The sequence below is a fragment of the Ahaetulla prasina genome, chromosome 5, assembly GCF_028640845.1.
Source record: "Ahaetulla prasina isolate Xishuangbanna chromosome 5, ASM2864084v1, whole genome shotgun sequence".
Taxonomy (NCBI): domain Eukaryota; kingdom Metazoa; phylum Chordata; class Lepidosauria; order Squamata; family Colubridae; genus Ahaetulla; species Ahaetulla prasina.
The window spans coordinates 34,963,604-34,983,087 of NC_080543.1; the positions used below are offsets into that span (position 1 = coordinate 34,963,604).

The following is a 19,484-nucleotide window of genomic DNA, read 5'->3' on the forward strand; positions in this document are numbered from 1 at the left end:
ATTTTTAACTATGAATCATTGCATAAACAAAGTTTTATGTGACAAAATTTGTACCTTCTCTCTCACACATACAGTGTTAAATATTCAGACACACAGAGACACATACACATGCAAAACCTCTTGGAACTACTACAGGTAATCTTCAATTTACAACAGTTCATTCAAAGTTACAACACCACTGAAAAATGTGACTTATGACCATTTTTCTCAGTTAGACTTTTGCAGCATCTCCATGATCATGTGATCAAAATTCAGATGCTTTATAACCATGGCTGTGTTCCAAGGTCATTTGATCCCCTTTTCCTTCTGACAAGCAAAGATAATGGAGAAGCCAGATTCACGTAACAAATGGGTTACTAACTTATCAATTGCAGTGATTCACTTAACAACTGGGGCAAGAAAGTCATAAAATGGGGCAAAACTCACTTAACCAATGTCTCATTTAAAAACAGACATTTGGGGCTCAATTATGGTTGTAAATTGAAAATCTTTTTTAAAGCCTTTCTCATATACTTGCAAGTACTGCTTTTCATTTCCAATTAGCTATAGCTGGTTGTACAGTTAATACCTCTCTAATGGACCAGTTTTGTGTAGTGGTTATGACATCAAGCTAGAAACCAGGCATTGAATTGTAGGCATGTTTTAAGCACAAAGCCAGCGGGATAATCTTGGCCAGTCACTCTCACTCTCAGCCCTAGGAAAGAGACAATGGCAAACCACTTCTGAAAAATCTTGGCAAAAAAAGTTCCTGCAGGAATTTGTCCAGGCAGTCTCTAAGAATTGTACGCAATTGAAGTGGGGGGGAAAATCTCTAACCCAATACCAAAACATTTAAAGCATCCTTAATTTGGCTATCTTTGGATATGTTAGGGCTGTAATTTTCAAATTTTTTACCCAGCTCAGCCTCAATTTTATCTGCAGGGTGTTAGGTGAGAAAGAAAGATACAAGTAATCATTCATCCACCTTTTTTCCAATAGAGTGGATAGACTCAAGATGGCTTAACTGCTGTGACAGGATAATATGTATGTGTCTTGGTTACATCATTTTTAAGTGTTTTTTTGTTAGTATTTAGACAGCAAGACCAAGAGCTTTCTTGTTGTCTGATAACCATAGCTGAGTCCAAACAAGAAGCAGGATGAATGAGCAAAACAAGCAAATTGGATTACTAACAGGTGTTTGAGAAGGATGTAGTGGAGAGTAATATGTCAAATAAATGTGGGCAGTTGGGGAAATGTCCCAGACTTTTGATGAGAGGTTTCCTGTCCTCTTGCTGGACTATATCATTAAGCAGTTACAGTCAGAATTGCCCTTTAATTTAGCCCTGTGTTTAAGATTAGCCCTAGGGTCAGTCACGTGGTGGCTCAGTGGCTAAGATGCTGAGGTTGTCAATCAGAAGGTCAGCAGTTCAGTGGTTTGAATCCCTAGTTCCGCGCAATGGAGTGAGCTCCCATTACTTGTCCCAGCTTCTGACAACTTAGCAGTTTGAAAGTACATAAAAAATGCAAGTAGAAAAATAGGGACCACTTTTGGTGGGAAGGTAACAGTGGTCCATGCACCTTCGATGTTGAGTCATGCTGGCCACATGACCATGGAGACGTGTTCGGACAGAGCTGGCTCTTCGGCTTAGAAACAGAGATGAGCACCACCCCTAGAGCCGGAAACAACTAGCATGCATGTCGGGGGAACTTTTACCTTTAACATTACAGGAAATCACCTGGAAGAGATCAAATCAGCCAAGTTATTCATTGGTCAGTTTGAATTTCCATTTTGGAATTACAAATACATTCTTTAGCCTTTTGTGAAATAGGCTTTGTATTTAAGGAACTGGTAAAAACAAAATTAACCATGCTTTGATGTTTCAAATTATCACAGAAAAAAGCTTCAAAATGTTAAAATTCCTGATCAAGGAAAGAAGCAGCCTAGAACTAAAGCAAAATTTCCTAACAATTAGAACAATTAAATGATTGTCCAATCTCTTCTTAAAAACTTGTATGAAATGATATAGAGTTTCCTGCCTGAGCAGAGGGTTGGAGTAGAGTTTCCTGCCTGAGCAGAGGGTTGGAGTAGAAGATCTCCAAGGTCCCTTCCAACTCTGTTATTCTATTATGAGTTTTTATTAGCAAATTCCAAGCATTGCTTTATTTTAAATAGCTACAATTTCTGATGCCTCTTGATTTTTTTTTCCTTCTGTTCAATCATGTCTGCCTGGATGCTTGCTCATAACTTTCTCTCCTTGCTGCCATCTTGTCCTTATCTCTATTTATGCAGCCCAAGTATCCTAGATCAGGGATGTCAAACTAGCTTTCATTGAGGGCTGCATCAGGGTTGTGTTTGACCTTGGGGGGGCTGGGGTAGGTGGCCTGGGTGGGCAAGACCAGCTCAACGTCACTTATGTCAGGGGCACCTTGGTGGCCCGAGCATTCTGCTAGTGAAAACAGGCTCGTAAGCTCTGTTTTCAGCTGTGATGGCCTCCTGCAAGCCTCTGCCAGCGAAAACAGAACTTGGGAGGGCCGCACACAGCTCTCTGAGCTCCTTTTTCACTGGCAGAGGCACCATGGGCCAGCCCTTCACTGTCCCAGGGTGGCCCTGCGGGCCAGATTTAAGCATCCTGTGGTCCGAATCTAGCCTCTGGGTTTTGAGTTTGACACCCCTGTCCTAGATCTACTGTCCTGACATTGTGAGATTAGGATTTAAGCATACACATAGGGTTTAACTCAGCTGAAGGGGAGAAGAAAAGAATTAAGAGAAAAAATATCCGAGTTTAATGAAACTTGAAAGTATGAGGGGGAAAAAATCAATTTTGTCTCAATTGCATTACATTTAAATTAAAGTAGAGAGGGGCTTTGCCAGGCTTTCCAGATTTTGTTACAAGATCCTAACTATATTGACATTCCAAGATGCTTAGTGATTCCTTACTCACCTTGGCTACCTCTAAGTGCTGACTAAGACTGACTTCACTGGCCTCCCAGGAATCAGCATGATGAGGCAAACTGGCCTAAGAAGAAAGGAAATGAGGCAGAAAAAGCATACAAGTAAGCTCTGAGACAAGCATCCAAGCTTTTCTTCTTTCTCTTGGAGTTTATCTGCAAATTTAAAACATTTATTCCCAGGACAGCTGATGCTTTTATAATCTGCTAGTTAAAAAGGCCCTAAATCCCATGGGTTACAGGAAGAAGCGTAGAGTAGAAAACATTTTTTTAATGTCAGAAATAAATGTGTATATATATATATAGGAAAAGTCTGAAAAGATTTGTTAAGTTTTCCTAAAACACTGATGTTGTATTGTTATAGGATTTTAATGTAATTTAGGATTTTTAAAAAGTCCTTACCGCTGTCATCCTTCGTTAAGACTATTTTTCTTCTATTTGAATGGCCCCAAATGCCTCTTAGAGTTTTCCCATGCACATTTACATTAACTACTCTGATTTAATGTAAAAAAAGAAAATAGCTCTGATTGCAGGTACTGAACAGTAAAAAAAATACATGTTAACAGACAAGTAAAAACAGTACAAAGGGAAGAACTACTAACAATTCTTCTGATGATACGTTATGGAGTATGTTATTATCAAATGTGTCATTGTTAGAGCTTCAATAGTACCTTTGTGGCTACCATATTGATTTTTTTAAAACTACATCTTATGGATATCAATACATTTTTGTATTGCTGCCAAGAAGCCTACATGCATGTGTGGTGGTCACCGAGAAATGAGTTCAGCTCAACTAAAACATTATATTTTTATATCCCACCATAATATAGAACTTCAGAATGTATAAGGAATTATGTATCCTAAATTTAATGATTTGGATCTCCACCCTTTTTTCACACACATTTAATATGCTGTTGTAGAAGGTTTTATATCAAAATATATATTTATTCCTTATACTGTCTCCAACTTCCCTTAACTATTAATTGATTTCACAATTGACTGAGACTAGAAAAAATGTTATAAGTAAACACTGTTGCAGAAAATCACTGAAATCGCACTTCCGCTAGAAAATTGATAGCCAAGCCGAAACTAAAGTATTCAAGTCAAAACTCAAACTTCCTTGAACCCCCAAATAAGTTACCCAGACTTATTCACACATCAAAGAAGTTCTATAAACACAAATAGAGTTAATTAAATTAAACTTGGTGCTCAGCAGAAGTACACACTCACCAGAATAAACATGACATGTAAATACTCAAACATTATGCTTCCACAAAAGATCACCTTTTCTATAAAAATATATGATTTCTGTACCCCATTTGTAGCTACCTTTCAAGAATGGATTACATGCACCTGAAATAAACCAACTCTTTTCCAGTTCAGATCAAGACCCTCAAATTCTTTGCACATTGTGTGGTGGGCCTCTATCCAATAACACATTCTTCTGCAATTCTTTTTGCCAAATGGTCCAGGTTTTTACCACCATTATAACAACATGTCTTAAATCTGGACATGTGAAATCCAAATTTGCCAAGCTACCAGGAAGAATGAACCTTTTAGGAGTTTCTACAGGAAATTTTACCTTGAACAAATGACTAATGTAAATGAGTAAGATCTATCTTGTGTCTAGCCAAATTTAAGACATTATATTTTAGTGTTATTTAAAAAAGCAATTTAAAATTTAAAGAAAGGATAATCAAATGATATAACAATGCTGTTATATCTTTAATTTCTCAAGTATAAGTTCCCTTTCCAAAATAGACTAAAATTACACAGGAAACCTCAAATAGCATCTTTTGATTGGTGATATCTTTACCTAATTGATAATATTTACACCTAATTTTAAATACAAACTATCCAGTATGGCTGTATAGCAATTTCTGATCTTTATTCAACACGAACAAAATGGATTTGAAGAAAATCAACATAACATGAATATTTTTTAATTTTATATTAGTTCAAATATGGGAAAACAACAACAAGAAAGTTTATAATATAGATAGTTAGGTAGATGAAGATATATGTCCACAAGCGTGGGGAAGAAAGTAAGTTAAAAAATCCACACAAGTATGATGTGTTTGCAGTTATATGCAGAATATTTTGTGAAAACATCTATGTGAAAGGGAATTGTTATGGTTGGTTTGCTTTTAAACTTCCTGCTTTTCATTATTAAAGTAAAATCCAAATTAGTGAATGTTGAAGGAAAGCATCATTGTTTTTCAGTGATGTATTTTTGAATGAAAGATAGAGTAGAATATTTTGAGAATATTTTGCTTGAGAGAGAGAAAAAACCCTTACATTTAGTCTTTTTAATAGGTATTGTGTTTGTATATGAGAGAGGCCAAGGTCAGCGGATGTCTGACAAACAGGAACAGTGTACAATTTTATACACAAAAGGAAAGAACTGAAATGAATATAAAATGGATGTGTCTACCTGCTACAGATCTCTTAATATCCCTTGATTGCTTCTCTGGCACAAATTCTCTCTTTAATTTAGTTTTAGGAGATTCTTTTGATGATAAAACTATGAATAATCTTGAAAGATCAGACTCCCAAAGAGAGTCATAGTTATGAAAACCCACAGATCATATTCAGGCTATACCTATGTGAGCATATATAATTGCAACCACGATTAACACAGATTTACATTTCTCCAGAAACACAATCTACAGTGTTGTAGATCATTTGTATAGAGAGGTCCTGGCTAGTTATTCTACCCCCCTCCTGCTTCTGGTTCCACTTAAATACTTACTCATAAAATTGCTGTGGGATTTATCAGTTTATTCAAGACCAAAGAATAAGACCAAACAAAAAATGTAAATCTAAACAGAGTCTCTCTGAAAGACGTTTGCTTGAATGGGTTTTTCTTTAACAGAAGCATAGAGTAGAATAATCCAAATCCATTCCATAGTTCCAAGATCCAGGTCTATATAAACAGAATCTATATAAGCACCAGGGATCTGACAGTTGCTTCCAATCAGGGTCATGGGTCAGAGCTGCCTGTTAAACATCTCTGCAGCCAGCTGTCTCTAATCATGATATTTATTCCCTTATTTGGCAAGGAGCCTCATAGAAGGTTCAGCTCAGTTCTCCTCTCTACTCACCAATGCAGCGGCTAAAACGCCTTACCTCATCATCTGATTTTTTTAGCTACTGAGGTGTTGCCTAATCAATGTTTTGTGATTCTTGGCTGTGTATCTTCTGAGGCTGACATTCATTTCATAGGTCCTGCTGGAGCAGTTTCTTCATGTCATTGATTTCTGAACTATGTCATAATTAGTAACAGAAAGATTAAAATGCTTTCAAAAATATATTAAAATGTTCTGCCACACATTATAGAGAGACCTATATTGTAGACCATCTATAGGGTGATTCATTATTGAAAAGGAAAGAATGCCTGCCACTGTACATTAACAACTTTAGACTATGTTTTGACAGTGATTTTTGAATTGCATTTATCAATATAAAATAAACTACAGTATATTGTCACATATTGCAGAAGTAATTCCCAGTGTGCCCAAAAGTGCATGTAAAAAAGTGATCCGTGCTTTGTACAATAGCAAATATTTTTATTTTCAAAGATGTTAATGGTAATTTTAATAGGACAAGTCTTAAATTCTTTGACTAAATATTGTAATTCACATTCAGAAGTAATATTTCTCAACATACGATTTTTGGGAAAAGCCAGAAGTTTTTCTTTAGATACCATATGCCTTTGTTAACAGAATGGATAGTAAATCTGTGGAAAGTTCCGTATACAAAGCATGCAACTGAGACATACAAAATCAGCAAATCATTCTCTAAAGTTAAGTATGTCATTCAGTATAGAGACTTTTAGACTTGAGTGGCATGCTTGTTTAAAAAGTTACTTATCCTGCATGCTTCTACTGCTATCCATTTTAGGTGCAGATAAAAAAACAGCCATGAAATATGAAAATTAATTCAAAATCTGAACTTTTTGTCCTTGTATCTATGCAGTGGAATCTTTAATCCTCCCCTCCCCCCCCAGAATCCAAGAAAAATTGAGTTATACACTAACATCAAACATAGCAGGATCAAAATATTTGGCCCACATTTGATGCTGAGTTTTCGTAAAGTGCTGGCTTATGTCAAACTTCAGCATCATCATCACAGAACTCCATGGAAGATGAAATCTTACGATGACCAGGAAAATAAAATTTCCTACATTATGTTGGAAGATGAAGAACCTGCCAGCGACTGCAGTAACTGTGGAGTAATTTAGTAAAGGACTGCATGGCAGGTTGCCTGAATTGATTATTAGTCAAAAGCTTTTTAGAATTAATCTGATGCCTCATGAAATTAATGAGAAGAGGGTTGTGGTATGGCTATAGCCTGGCATAGTATCACCTGAGGGAGGGTGTGATAACTAACAACCAAGGATTCTCTGAAGGGCATATCATTTCCTAAGGTAAAGAACACTAAGAAAGTGGTATATAACCAAGATTTATATGATGTCACTGAGAAAAGGTCAGTTTGGTAAAGGTCAAATGTATTTGCCTTAGAAAAGTGGCAGAGAAAGCCTAATCACTTGGAATATATTAAGCTGATCTACAAAGATCATTTGAAACCCACCCACAGGGAACTATCTCAAGGTATCACAGTTAAAAATGTCAATAAACATGTTATAATCCCCATTTAATTATAAAACACTTAAAATCCAGAGGATTGTTCTTAAAATCACCCCAAATGGCCACCTTCCTCTAGTTTCATTTATTGTAATAAAATGGATAGCAACTAACCAGTCTCCTGTTCATTTTTTATTGTTTGAGTCTGACAATTTAATGCCTCCCAATAGACTCTCTTCTTACTATTCATTTCATTTTACTCAAAGCTATCCTTAAAACACTCTTAGACATTTAAATTGGACTAGCAAGATTCACATTTTCGGTTTTCAGAACTGGATTGGCAAATAGCATTGCATTTGTGAAAGAGATGCAAACTGAAATGCTCAGTTGTATTGAGATAGTAATGATAATTATAATAATAATTTTTTTTATCACCAGAGTGGTTTTTAAAATAAATGTGCATTGTGCTTTGGAACTCATGGCTATGGATAAGGATACTTTTATTTAAGGCTTGTCTAGTGCTATCAACAGTGACTTGCAGTAGCTGCCCAGGTTTTGAGCTAAATTTCTTTGGTTTTATTATAAGAATGTAGGGATTGAATCTGAAAATCTCTAAGAATGAAGCATTAAATTTAATGGAAAATTATTATGTAACAGACATCATTGGGATTATATTGCAAATATCTGTGAATTTGTATTTACATGCTTTCAAACTGCTAGGTTGGCAGGAGCTAGGAAAAATAACAGGAGCTCACCCGTCTCATAGCACTTGGGTCTCAAACTGCCTAGCTATAGACATTTAATCTTTGTAAACATTCAGGAAGGCAACACCATTCCATGCTTTGCCAAGCACAAGCTGTGCCGTGCTGTGATGTCATGCTGGCTTCATGATTGCAGAACATCTCCAGACAAACCTGGCTCTTAGATTTAAGAAATGGAGATGAGCCTGCCTCCTAAAGTCAGTCACAACTAGTGGAGTAAAACCCGCAGACAGCCCTTCACCTTCACCTTTACTTTTAACTGAATTTATAAGGTTGCCTCGTGCTCAAATGGCTCAAAGCAGTATCTAGGAAAAGTTAAAACCATACTACAGGTTGACCTCAGTTAATGATGGTAATTGGGACTGTCGCTAAGCAACATGGTCATAATGCCCAATGTCATGTGACCACACTAACTTACAGTGGCAGTTCTGGCAGTTCCAGTTGAGGTGGTTAAGCAAGTCCCATGTGGCTTTTAAGAGCAACGTCATTTGATTGTTATTTGTGACCTCCTGCCAGCTACCCATTAACTTTACTTGTTGAAAGCCAGCAATGAAGGTTACAAATGGTGATCACATGACCACAGGACTCTGTGGCTGTTGTAATGGTGAGCTGGTTGCCAAGCAACTAAACTGCAATCACTGCAGGGATGCTGTAATGGCCAGAACTTGAGGAGCAGCCATGAGTTTCCTCATTCAGCACTGTCATAACTTTGAACAACTGCTGAACGAATAATCATTAACAAAGACTACTTTTAGAAGAGAAATGAAATAGAAGTAGATAATAGTTGTACAGAGAATACAACAATTAAAACAATCATTCTAGTCAGTTCACAAAACTCCACAATCCAGGACTTACTGGAAGAGGATTGCAATGTTATAGACCTCAAGAAGAAGCTGTTACAGAAATCACAATGGCAAGAGAGAAAGCACGCTTACTGTTGTGTCTGCGCCCCCTGAGCTGGGCCCCCTGCCAGAAAGTGACTTGGAAAGTGAGGGGGAAGGGCCATCAGGACTTACCTCAGGAGCACTGGCTTCCCTGGCTCAGCTCCAGGAATCAAAGGTAGGCCAGGTGGAGGAGATAACGAGGCCTCCATCCCCTGAATCTTCCCCCCCCAGGCCATGCCCCCAGACCCAGCTGATTGCAATCAGGCCTGGCTGGACCCTAGGTTTCGTAGGCAGGAGAGGCAGGAACAACAGAAGCAGGGGTGGGGCAAGCCTAGGAAGTGCTGAGTCATGGAGCCACACCCCACAGGATATAAAACCAGTGAGGGCTGCTATACCTCTTCGTAGCAGGCAAATCAACTGCTTAACTAAGAGCTGAAGTACTGTTTGTTCCTGGGTGACTCATCGGCATCAAGGGAGATAACAGAGTCACTTGGCAGATGCTCGCTAGTTTCCTGCCAGAGCTGATAGTGCTGGCTAATTAAGCCATCACTCGGATGGAGGCGAGGGGGGACAGAACACTTACAGTGTCCCATAAGATGACATTTTTCAGTGCTGTAAAAGTATATGAAATAGAAATTTTGAAGACATTCTTGTTTTATCCATTCCTAGTTGGAATAGTCCAATAGGATTGAACTAGAAAACCTCCAACTCTATTATTCTGTTATTCTATTATTCTATGTTACTCATACTGTATCTTCCAGAGATTGAAGGACAAGATTGTCTAAAGATGAACTAATATTTCAAACATATAGTCTATATTGATCAATATGAGTTTTCTCGTAACATCAATTAAGTTTCATATTTGATACTTCTCTAATACCTGAGTATTTTGTTTCACAAAAGTAAGTGTGAAAACAAGGCATATGATAGGGCCTGAAATAACTGCAGCACTTACTATGTGTATTTCTTTATTATTTAGAAGAGAATAATTAAATAAAAGCAATCTTATGTCAAATGTATCATTTCCAGAGGGGACTATAATGACTGTCCACTGACAATAGGAAAGTGGTTTTAGATAATAGATAGTCCTCTACCTATCTCATGTTACCTATTAAGGTAGATATCCCTCTGAATTTGTATCACAAGCTTATTCCAAACTTCAGTGATTATTTTTGCCCTCCTTTTGAACTCCTGATCTCATTAGGTAATTTAAATGCACATTAAATTACCAAGAACTCATCATAATACTCAGAGAAGGATAAAATCCCATGGAGAGATAAATTCATATCTGCTTAGTATTCTGAGAGAAATGGTTTAGATTATTTCCTATAAGAATTCAGCTATCAAATTTCTCAAGTGATGCCCCATACAGTAGTGTGTAATATACATACTTTTAAAACAAACAACATTAATAAATGCATGTCTGATCAGAGACCAATGCTCCAAACAAACAATGATGGTGATTAATTAAAAAGATATTCCAAAACCATTTACATCAACTACTATATGAAACTGTAGTAGCTCTTCCTGACTTTTCAGTTTAACAGTTTTCAGGTAGAAATATTGTATTTTCTTTATCAGAACTTCATATATGGTTGACTAAGAGAGACATGAATAAGTCAAGGATTTAGGCTTGGATAGAGTAGGAGAAGTTGCAGAATCTGGGGGCATAGTTAGAAAAATGATCAGCCTAGAATAGTAGGTTGTTTAGTAGTCATAAACAACTAAATCCAATCTCCCTTAAATTCCATTGGACCTTATCTAATCCCAGAGGAGTGTTAACCACTACTTGAGAAGATTCTTGTGCATAAGCATGATTAGTAATAAATCAGTTTAACTGGACCTTCATGTGTGATCTTTTGTACCTGACAGGTAGGATATGGGAAATTAATTCAGTTGCCACTATAGAAGAGGAGAGATTATCTTTTAAGGAGATATTGCCTCTCGCATCCCCATTTTAGCACTATGGAAGATGGAGCATTTTGTCCAGCTAGAAAAAAGGCTTTTATGTTCAGGATGGACAATTTATATGTAAGACACTTAGCATGAATGAAGTTCTTCTGAGCAAGCAACCTTTATAATAAGGAGAGAAAAATTCTCCATTTTTTCCCTTAAGGTCAAAAATGTATTGTTTTAGTTCCAAATTGGTTCTTTTAAAATATGATGAAATTAAATAATGGGCAGAGAGGCCATGACATTTGAAGTTTTCATCCATCATTAACTTCTAGGAGAAGCAGAATTGCCCTCAAGAATTAAGGAGGCCAGAAATCATTCCATAAGGCCAATGTTAGCCAAAATATTAGGTCAGAATCTCAAGCAAGCCTTGGTAGAAACTAACACAAATTCTACTGTAATGTTAGGGGCATTGCAGAGCACTAAAGCCATAAGCATATAGGACACTAAGCAAGTATATCTTCCACTAATTCTATTGGTGACATTATTATGTCCGGCAATAATAACATTGTTACATTAGATATGAGGTCAAGGCCAAGTTGGCATTGGGATATGCTGCATAATTTGGTTTCTCTATGTGTAATACAGAGTCATCTTGTTGCTTGTTAGTATTTAAAATCTGATGGGTATTTTTAAGCATGTAGAAAGGCCAATTGTCTCTGAAAGAAAATCTCAATGCACAGAATAGGATATTAGAACTGATAATAAGTTTGGGTGATTTTATCTGAGAACTTTTTTTCTTAAATTATGATACCTACTAATTAAGTTCAACACATCAAAAAGGCTACAGAAATAAACAATTATAAAACAGCATAATTTGTTTCTGCATTTTGAATTAGCTTTCACTGATATCCTTTGATATCCTTTGATATCCTTTTTATCCTTTTATGTACACTGAGAGCATATGCACCAAGACAAATTCCTTGTGTGTCCAATCACACTTGGCCAATAAAATTCTATTCTATTCTGATATCCTTTTATAGTGCTTCTTATGCACTGAACACTATTAAGTTCAGCTTTTTTTTCTCTTTTCACAGGCAGAGAATTTGAAGGTGAAGAAGAGTTCCTGGAGATCCTGGGAATAACACGAGAGCAGTCAGGCAAATATGAGTGCAAAGCTGCAAATGAGGTTTCCACAGCAGATGTGAAGCAAGTCCGAGTCACTGTGAATTGTGAGTATTTTTACTTCCACCAAATCAGATTTTTTTTAAAAAGGAAAGTTGAACTTTGTGTTTTATAGTGATGACAATCAATGAAAAACTCTTATAACAGAGGAAACAACACCTGCAAAGTCCAATTGGCAGTATTAGTGAACCAAATATGGAACATCTCAAAAAAAAAAGAAAGGCTTTGACCAATGAAGCAAAAAAATCTGGAAAAAAAGACCCACAAACGAATCTAAGAGAAAGCAATGTGAAATTCCCTCCTGTAACTCAATGGACACCATATCAGAAGTGGGTTTCAGCAGGTTCTAATCAGTTCTGGAGAACCGGTAGAGGAAATTTTGAGTAGTTTGGAGAACCACTAGATACCACCTCTGACTGACCCCACCCCCATCTGTTCTCTGCCTCCCAAGTCCCAGCTGATCGGGAGGAAATGGGGATTTTACAGTATCCTTCCCCTGCCACGCCCACAAAGCCATGCCATGCCCACAAAGACACACCCACAGAACCAGTAGTAAAAAAAAAATTGAAACCCACCACTGCACCATATGAATTAAACACAGACCAAGGAGAAAACCATAAAATAAAGAGCACTAACAGTCAGACATTCTGTGCTAACTCTTAAGCAAAATTTTTCAAAATGAGGAAAAAAGTTATTAAACAAAAGCCCAAACTGGCAGCATCCCTGTACATGTTAAATTACCCCAAAATATGTACCTTGACAATAGTTAAGATAGGAGTTTTTTTTAAAAAAAAACACTTGAGAAAATATAATGTTTATCAAGGAATCTGCTTATAAATATTTATCAGAAATAAGGTTTAAACTATTTAGTAAATACTAGATTAAAAAGGTAAAGGTAAAGGTTCCCCTCGCACATACGTGCTAGTCGTTGCCGATTCTAGGAGGCGGTGCTCATCTCCATTTCAAAGCTGAAGAGCCAGCGCTGTCCAAAGACGTCTCTGTGGTCATGTGGCCAGCATGACTCAACGCCAATACTAGATTAGGAAAATATAAATATGGAATTCATACTGTAACCTCTTTAGCTATCCAAAATAGACAGCTTTTTCTTTGTTTGAACATGGCTTAGATAAATCTGTTCAGCAATTACTTTAAATCCCTAATTTAGAAATTTGTGTCTGTGAATTGTCTGTGCATTTAGAATCTTTCAGTCTCATTTTTGCCTCTTGTAAGTTATAATATATTTGTATTTTCATAAAAAGAAATCACTATTTTGGGCCTTGGAGAATTATTTAAATATAAACTCTATGGGTTTAAGATCTCAAAGAGACCTACGACCTTATGCACTTTTATGCGGTAATTGGCTAGTTTAGTTAGCTAATTAAAACAATCACAACAGCAAACATTCTTTTTCTTGCAATGGTTGGTTACACTTTGTCAGATCTGAGAGAAAAACATCTATATAAATTTGATTTGCCCAAGTAATACAAAATGGTTTTTTTCAGAAGGTTATGTTAAAATGTTAAACATAGAACTCATGCAGCAAAAAAAAAAAAATGTGGACAAAAAATTATTCCATCCACTGCCAGTCTCTATTCTGAAACAATAAAGCTGAAGAAGAATGCTATCCATAGATATCAATGACAAGTGAAGTTAAGAAAACAGATTAATAGGATTGGTGGATTGCTTTGCTTTTGTTTCCCTTCTCATGAAGTATCACACAGAATTATTGGTGGATTTTTTCAACTTTTATCTATCAAGGGCTGGGACAGGATTAGGCAAATATAGAAAGGTTTTTACAATGCAAGTTTAGGCACCTATTAAACTGCCTGTATAATAAGTTGCTGGCATTGGTGCTCAGTGCTCTAACTTGTCAGAATGTTTCTAAACACAGTTCTAGTGCTATTTAATAGAATAGAATAGAATAGAATAGAATAGAATAGAATAGAATAGAATAGAATAGAATAGAATAGAATAGAATAGCAGAGTTGGAACTAATTTTAGAGGTCTTCTAGTCCAATCCTCTGCTTAGGCAGGAAACCCTATACCATTTCAGAGAAATGGTTATCCAATCTTTTGTTTAAAACTTCCAGTGTTGGAGCATTTACAACTTCTGGAGGCAAGTTGTTCCACTGATTAATTGTTCTAACTGTCAGGAAAATTCTCCTTAGTTCTAAGTTTATTTATTTATTTATTTATTTATTAGATTTTTATACCGCCCTTCTCCCGAAGGACTCAGGGCGGTGTACAGCCAAAGGATAAAAACCCAATGTATATACAATTAAAACAAAAAATTTAAAACAAAGCATATTACAAAATGGCCGACATATAAAAATTTAAAATTTAAAAAACTCTAAAATAATAATAAAACCCCAATTAAAATTTAATAAAACTATTAAGCCAGTCCTGCTTGAATAAATAAGTGTGTTTTTAGCTCACGGCGAAAGGTCCGAAGATCAGGCACTTGGCGTAGGCCAGGGGGAAGTTCGTTCCAGAGTGTAGGAGCTCCAACAGAGAAGTTGTTTCTCTCCTTTATTAGTTTCCACCCATTGCTTCTTGTCCTACCCTCAGGTGCTTTGGAGAATAACTTGACTCCTTCTTTGTGGCAGCCCCTGGGATATTGGAACACTGCTATCATGTCACTCGTGGTCCTTCTTTTCATCAAATTAGACATACTCAGTTCTAGCAACCATTCTTTATATGTTTTAGCCACCAGTACCCTAATCATCTTTGTTGCTGTCCTCTGCACTCTTTCTAGAGTCTCAACACCATTTTTACATTGTGGCAACCAAAACTGGATGCAATATTCAAAGTGTGGCCTTACCAAGGCATTATAAAGTGGTATTAACACTTCATGTGATCTTGATTCTATCCCTCTGTTTATGCAGCCTAGAACTGTGTTGGCTGCTGCACACTGCTGGCTCATATTTAAATGATTGTCCTCTAGGACTCCAAGATCCCTCTCACAGTTACTACTATTGAGCAAGGTACCACATATACGGTACCTGTGCATTTTTGTTCTTGCCTAAATGTAGAACTTTAGTTTTTTCACAATTTGAAAGAGTATTTGCAGCGGTGAAATTCACTTACCTTCGCAACCAGTTTGGAAATGAGAGCGCATCTGTTCTGTGCATGTGCAGAACCTTCTCACATGCGCAGATGGTAAAAACCCGGGACATAATGATGTCCCGGTGGGGGGTGAAGCCTCTCACTACCGGCACTACCGGTTCAGCAAACCAGATAGAACCGGGGGGGATTTCACCACTGAGTATTAGGTCTATGTGCCCAGTTGATAAATATTGGTTTTTTTTAAGTTTTTATTTTTTCTCAACAAACAAACAAAAAAATACTCTCATCAAACAATTACAATGTGCTGAAGGGGTGTTTACATATTTTCTTGTGCAATCTCAAAGTAAACATCTCTTTCATATATATATATCTTATATTATTTTTTCTAACATATCTTTCCATCTAACCAGTGGTAAAATAAATCCTATATTTTATAATATTGCTTATCTTCTTGATCTCTAATTTCGAATGTCAATTTACTCATCTCTGCACATTCCATCATCTTCCTAATTATTTGGTCTTGCAAAGATAATTTCTCATTTTTCCAATTTTTGGCAAACACAATCCTGGCTGCTGTAATGATAGTCACAATCAAATATTTTACATCTCTATTATACATCTCAGGAATAATTCCCAACAGAAAGACTTCTGGCTTAAAATCTATATGTTTTTTTAATCATTTTCTCCAACCACGTGTGTATTTTAGTCCAATATCTTTTCGCTTCAAGGCATGTCTACCACATATGGTACTATGATCCAGGTATCTGATGACACTTCCAACATTTTTCCGATTTATCTTTAAACATTCTGGCGATTCTTGTCGGGTGTAGAAGACACCTGTAAAGTTGACAAACATTGTTGCTCAGAAAATTGTTGCATGAAGTAGGAACCTAAATAGAATTGATTCACTTTGTACCCCTTCTCTGCACCTATAACCTGTTTGCTGGACTATTTAATTAAATAGACAATTAAATACAGGTTAATACAGCTTGTTCAAATGATTGCTAAACTTATGTTTATAAGAAATCTGTGAGAGACATGACAAGTTCTATGAAAAGGTCTGGTCAGGAAATAAATAGGATAATTTTTCGGTAGAAACCAGCCCCAAGCTAAAGCTGCCATGGAGGGCCATTCCCAGTCACCAGAAGAAATGGGACCCTGTAGTGGTTTAAACTCTAGTTTAAACTAAGAAAAGCTAGGCAGATTCCAATTTCTGATCATGTCAGCAAACACTTCATTGGTGAAGTAGCCTGAACGTATATTTGGGGAGAAAAAGTAAACTTTATTTTGAACATGGAACAAGATAAGTTCTCTTCCCAAAATCCCCAAAGCTTCAACCAAAAACTATCTACCATTGACCTCACCCCATTCCTAAGAGGTCTATAAGGGGCGTGCATAAGAGCACAAAAGTTCCTACTGTTCCTGTCCTATTGTTTCCTTTCATTATATCCAATTAATATAGTCATTACATACTTATACTCATATATATGCTTATATATTGTACAATTATTTCATGCTTATGCTTATATATACTGTGTGACAAAATAAATAAATAAACTAACCTGCCTCAGCTACACTCTGAGAACATGGGAGAAAAAGGGGGTAGTGGGTCAGGGGTGAAATGCTCCTGTTCGGACCGGATCACCCAATCTGGTAGCGATGGCGGAGGGTGGTTCGGAGAACCAGTAGCAAAAATCCCTGCTCCTCCCCCCATGCCCAGCTGAGCCACGCAATCATCAGAAGCCTTTTTTTTTTTTTTACTTTTAAAAGAATGTTTCTTTGGCCAAAAAAATGCTTTTCAAAGTAAAAAAAAGAGACTCTGATGATCATGCAGCTCAGCTGGGATTGTCAGAACCGTTTAAAAGCATTTTTTTCTACAACCTCTTCAGCCGAAGAGGCTGTAGAAAAAATGCTTTTAAAAGTAAAAAAAAATAAAAATTGGCCACACCCACCCACTCACATTACCCCTGCCTCCACCAAACCACGGCCACAGAACCGGTAGTAACAAATTTTACATTTCACCCGTGTAGTGGGTCATATTCTTGTCATGTTAGAGCACCATGAGGATGATCCCATATTTTGACAAAAGAACAGAAGACTCGAGTCTAAATTACACACTTAGTTTAAATTCCTGGCAAAATATCTGTGAAATTGCTTAATGTCCAATATATTATTCCAGCTTCTTTCCCAATTATTTCCTTATTTTAAAAGCATAAAACTATTTTGAAAAAAAAAGATCAAATTACAATTTTTGAAAGAGAATTAATGTAGCAAATTCACTAGTTTAGCAAATTCATTTCTAGTAAAAGCCCATCACCAGCTAAAGATACTTTTACACAGACACCATTTACATTCAATTTAGCTCAGAATAATTCCCGTCCCCTTTTAATTTCTGAATACTGTTGCTTAATGTTTCTTATCCAATCTGCATACCTATAGAAAACCAAGAAAAAGTGCAGATATCAGTATCTAAGAAATATACACCTCATCCCATTTCTGCCTTGTCGCCTTATGTTTGTTTTCACAATAAGAACAAAAAAATGAACTGTTACTGGACAAATCCACTCCTGATTAGCCAAAATGATTAGGGCGATACTGCAGTTTGCACAATGCTTCCTTGACTGGTGGAGAGGAAGAAAAACTGGCGTGGGGACCGAGATGGAAGTTCACACCAGTGGAAACCATCTACTCTAAACTCTCAACCATATATGTTGCAGAAGGTTCTTTGTTTTGTTTCTGAACTTGAAGTTAATTGCATTCAATTATAGAAGTAAAAACACTTGATAGTGTTGTAAGAACTCAGATGCTGATGCAGAACTGGTCAAATAGTAAATGTGGAGGTTAAAGCATAAAAAACCCCGTATTAATTATAGTTGTTAGATGAGCTATGGGGCAATACAACAACCTAAGGCTCTTTTTCTAACTACTCAGACTCTAGATGTAAAAGTGACACAGCTGAGTCATAGTCAACTATAATGTGCATATGCATGCATGCATCTGTTTGATTAGAATATATTATTCTTTTTATAAGGCTACAGCAGATGCAAATTGTTAAGCACTTTGTGTTACATCCAGAGATTTGCCTGAATCAGGGGATTGGGCTGCTAGAGGATGACCTTCCCATTCAGTACTTTCTTCAGCAGCCAAAAGCACCTTGTAAAAAATCTACAGGATCAGGGACCCTGTTGAATGAGGAAGAGACAGCAGGTGGTGATCATAGATAATTAGGCAGGCTAGCATCTGTGGAAGTTATTTTCATACAAGCTGCTTCTTAGATTCAGTTAGAGTTAGATCTCTTAATTTTATACATTATATATTAGAAAAGCATGATATCAGTAGCTCTGTAAGCTACTTTTTATTCTTAACTTCATCATATGTAATTTGTGCTGAAATCACACAGAGACTTCAAAAGCATTAAGTCACCAAAGTCAACCTTCCATTTAGTGCAGAAGTACAAATTAAAGCACTGCAAGCAAAAAACCTATCACCACTAGCCTGTGCTTGAAAGCAGCTGGTAAAGGGCATCTCACTGTCATCCTAAGTAATTGATTCCATTGTCAAATTGTTTTACTGTAAGAAAGTTTTTCATAACATTCAACTGACATTTGCATTTATGCCATTATCCTGTGTCCAGTGCTTGTGATGACAAAAGATATAAGGCCTTTAGTCTGAATCCTTTTGGATACTTGAAGAACACTATCATAAACCAAATCAGTGTAATCTTTTTCCAAGTTTCCGTTATATCTATCTATTTATTTATTTATTTATTTGATTAGATTTTTATACCGCCCTTCTCCCGAAGGACTCAGGGCGGTGTACAGCCAATTATAAAAACATAACAATATACAATTAAAACAAAGAATTAAAAAACATATTCTATAGTCGGCCGAAATTTAAAATAATTAAATTTAAAAACCCTTAAAATTCATAAAAATTACAACCCCAGTTAAAAGTAATATTTAAAAATTTAAGCCAGTCCCGCTTGAATAAATAAATGCGTTTTCAGCTCGCGGCGGAAGGTCCGAAGGTCAGGCAATTGACGCAAGCCAGGGGGGAGTTCGTTCCAAAGGGTAGGAGCCCCCACAGAGAAGGATCTTCCCCTGGGGGCCGCCAGCCGACATTGCTTGGCGGACGGCACCCTGAGAAGTCCCTCTCTGTGCGAGCGTATGGGTCGGTGGGAG

The 19,484-nt window shown here is 36.7% G+C and overlaps 1 protein-coding gene across 1 annotated transcript in view; it reads left to right on the top strand.

Moving 5' to 3' along the window:
• LSAMP (limbic system associated membrane protein) overlaps positions 1–19,484 on the top strand; it is a 513,955-nt gene that overhangs the window by 486,920 nt on the left and 7,551 nt on the right. Inside the window, exon 4 of the mRNA XM_058185192.1 lies at positions 12,150–12,284. Within this exon, the coding sequence (XP_058041175.1) occupies positions 12,150–12,284 (135 nt within the window). The remainder of the gene's footprint in view (positions 1–12,149; positions 12,285–19,484) is intronic.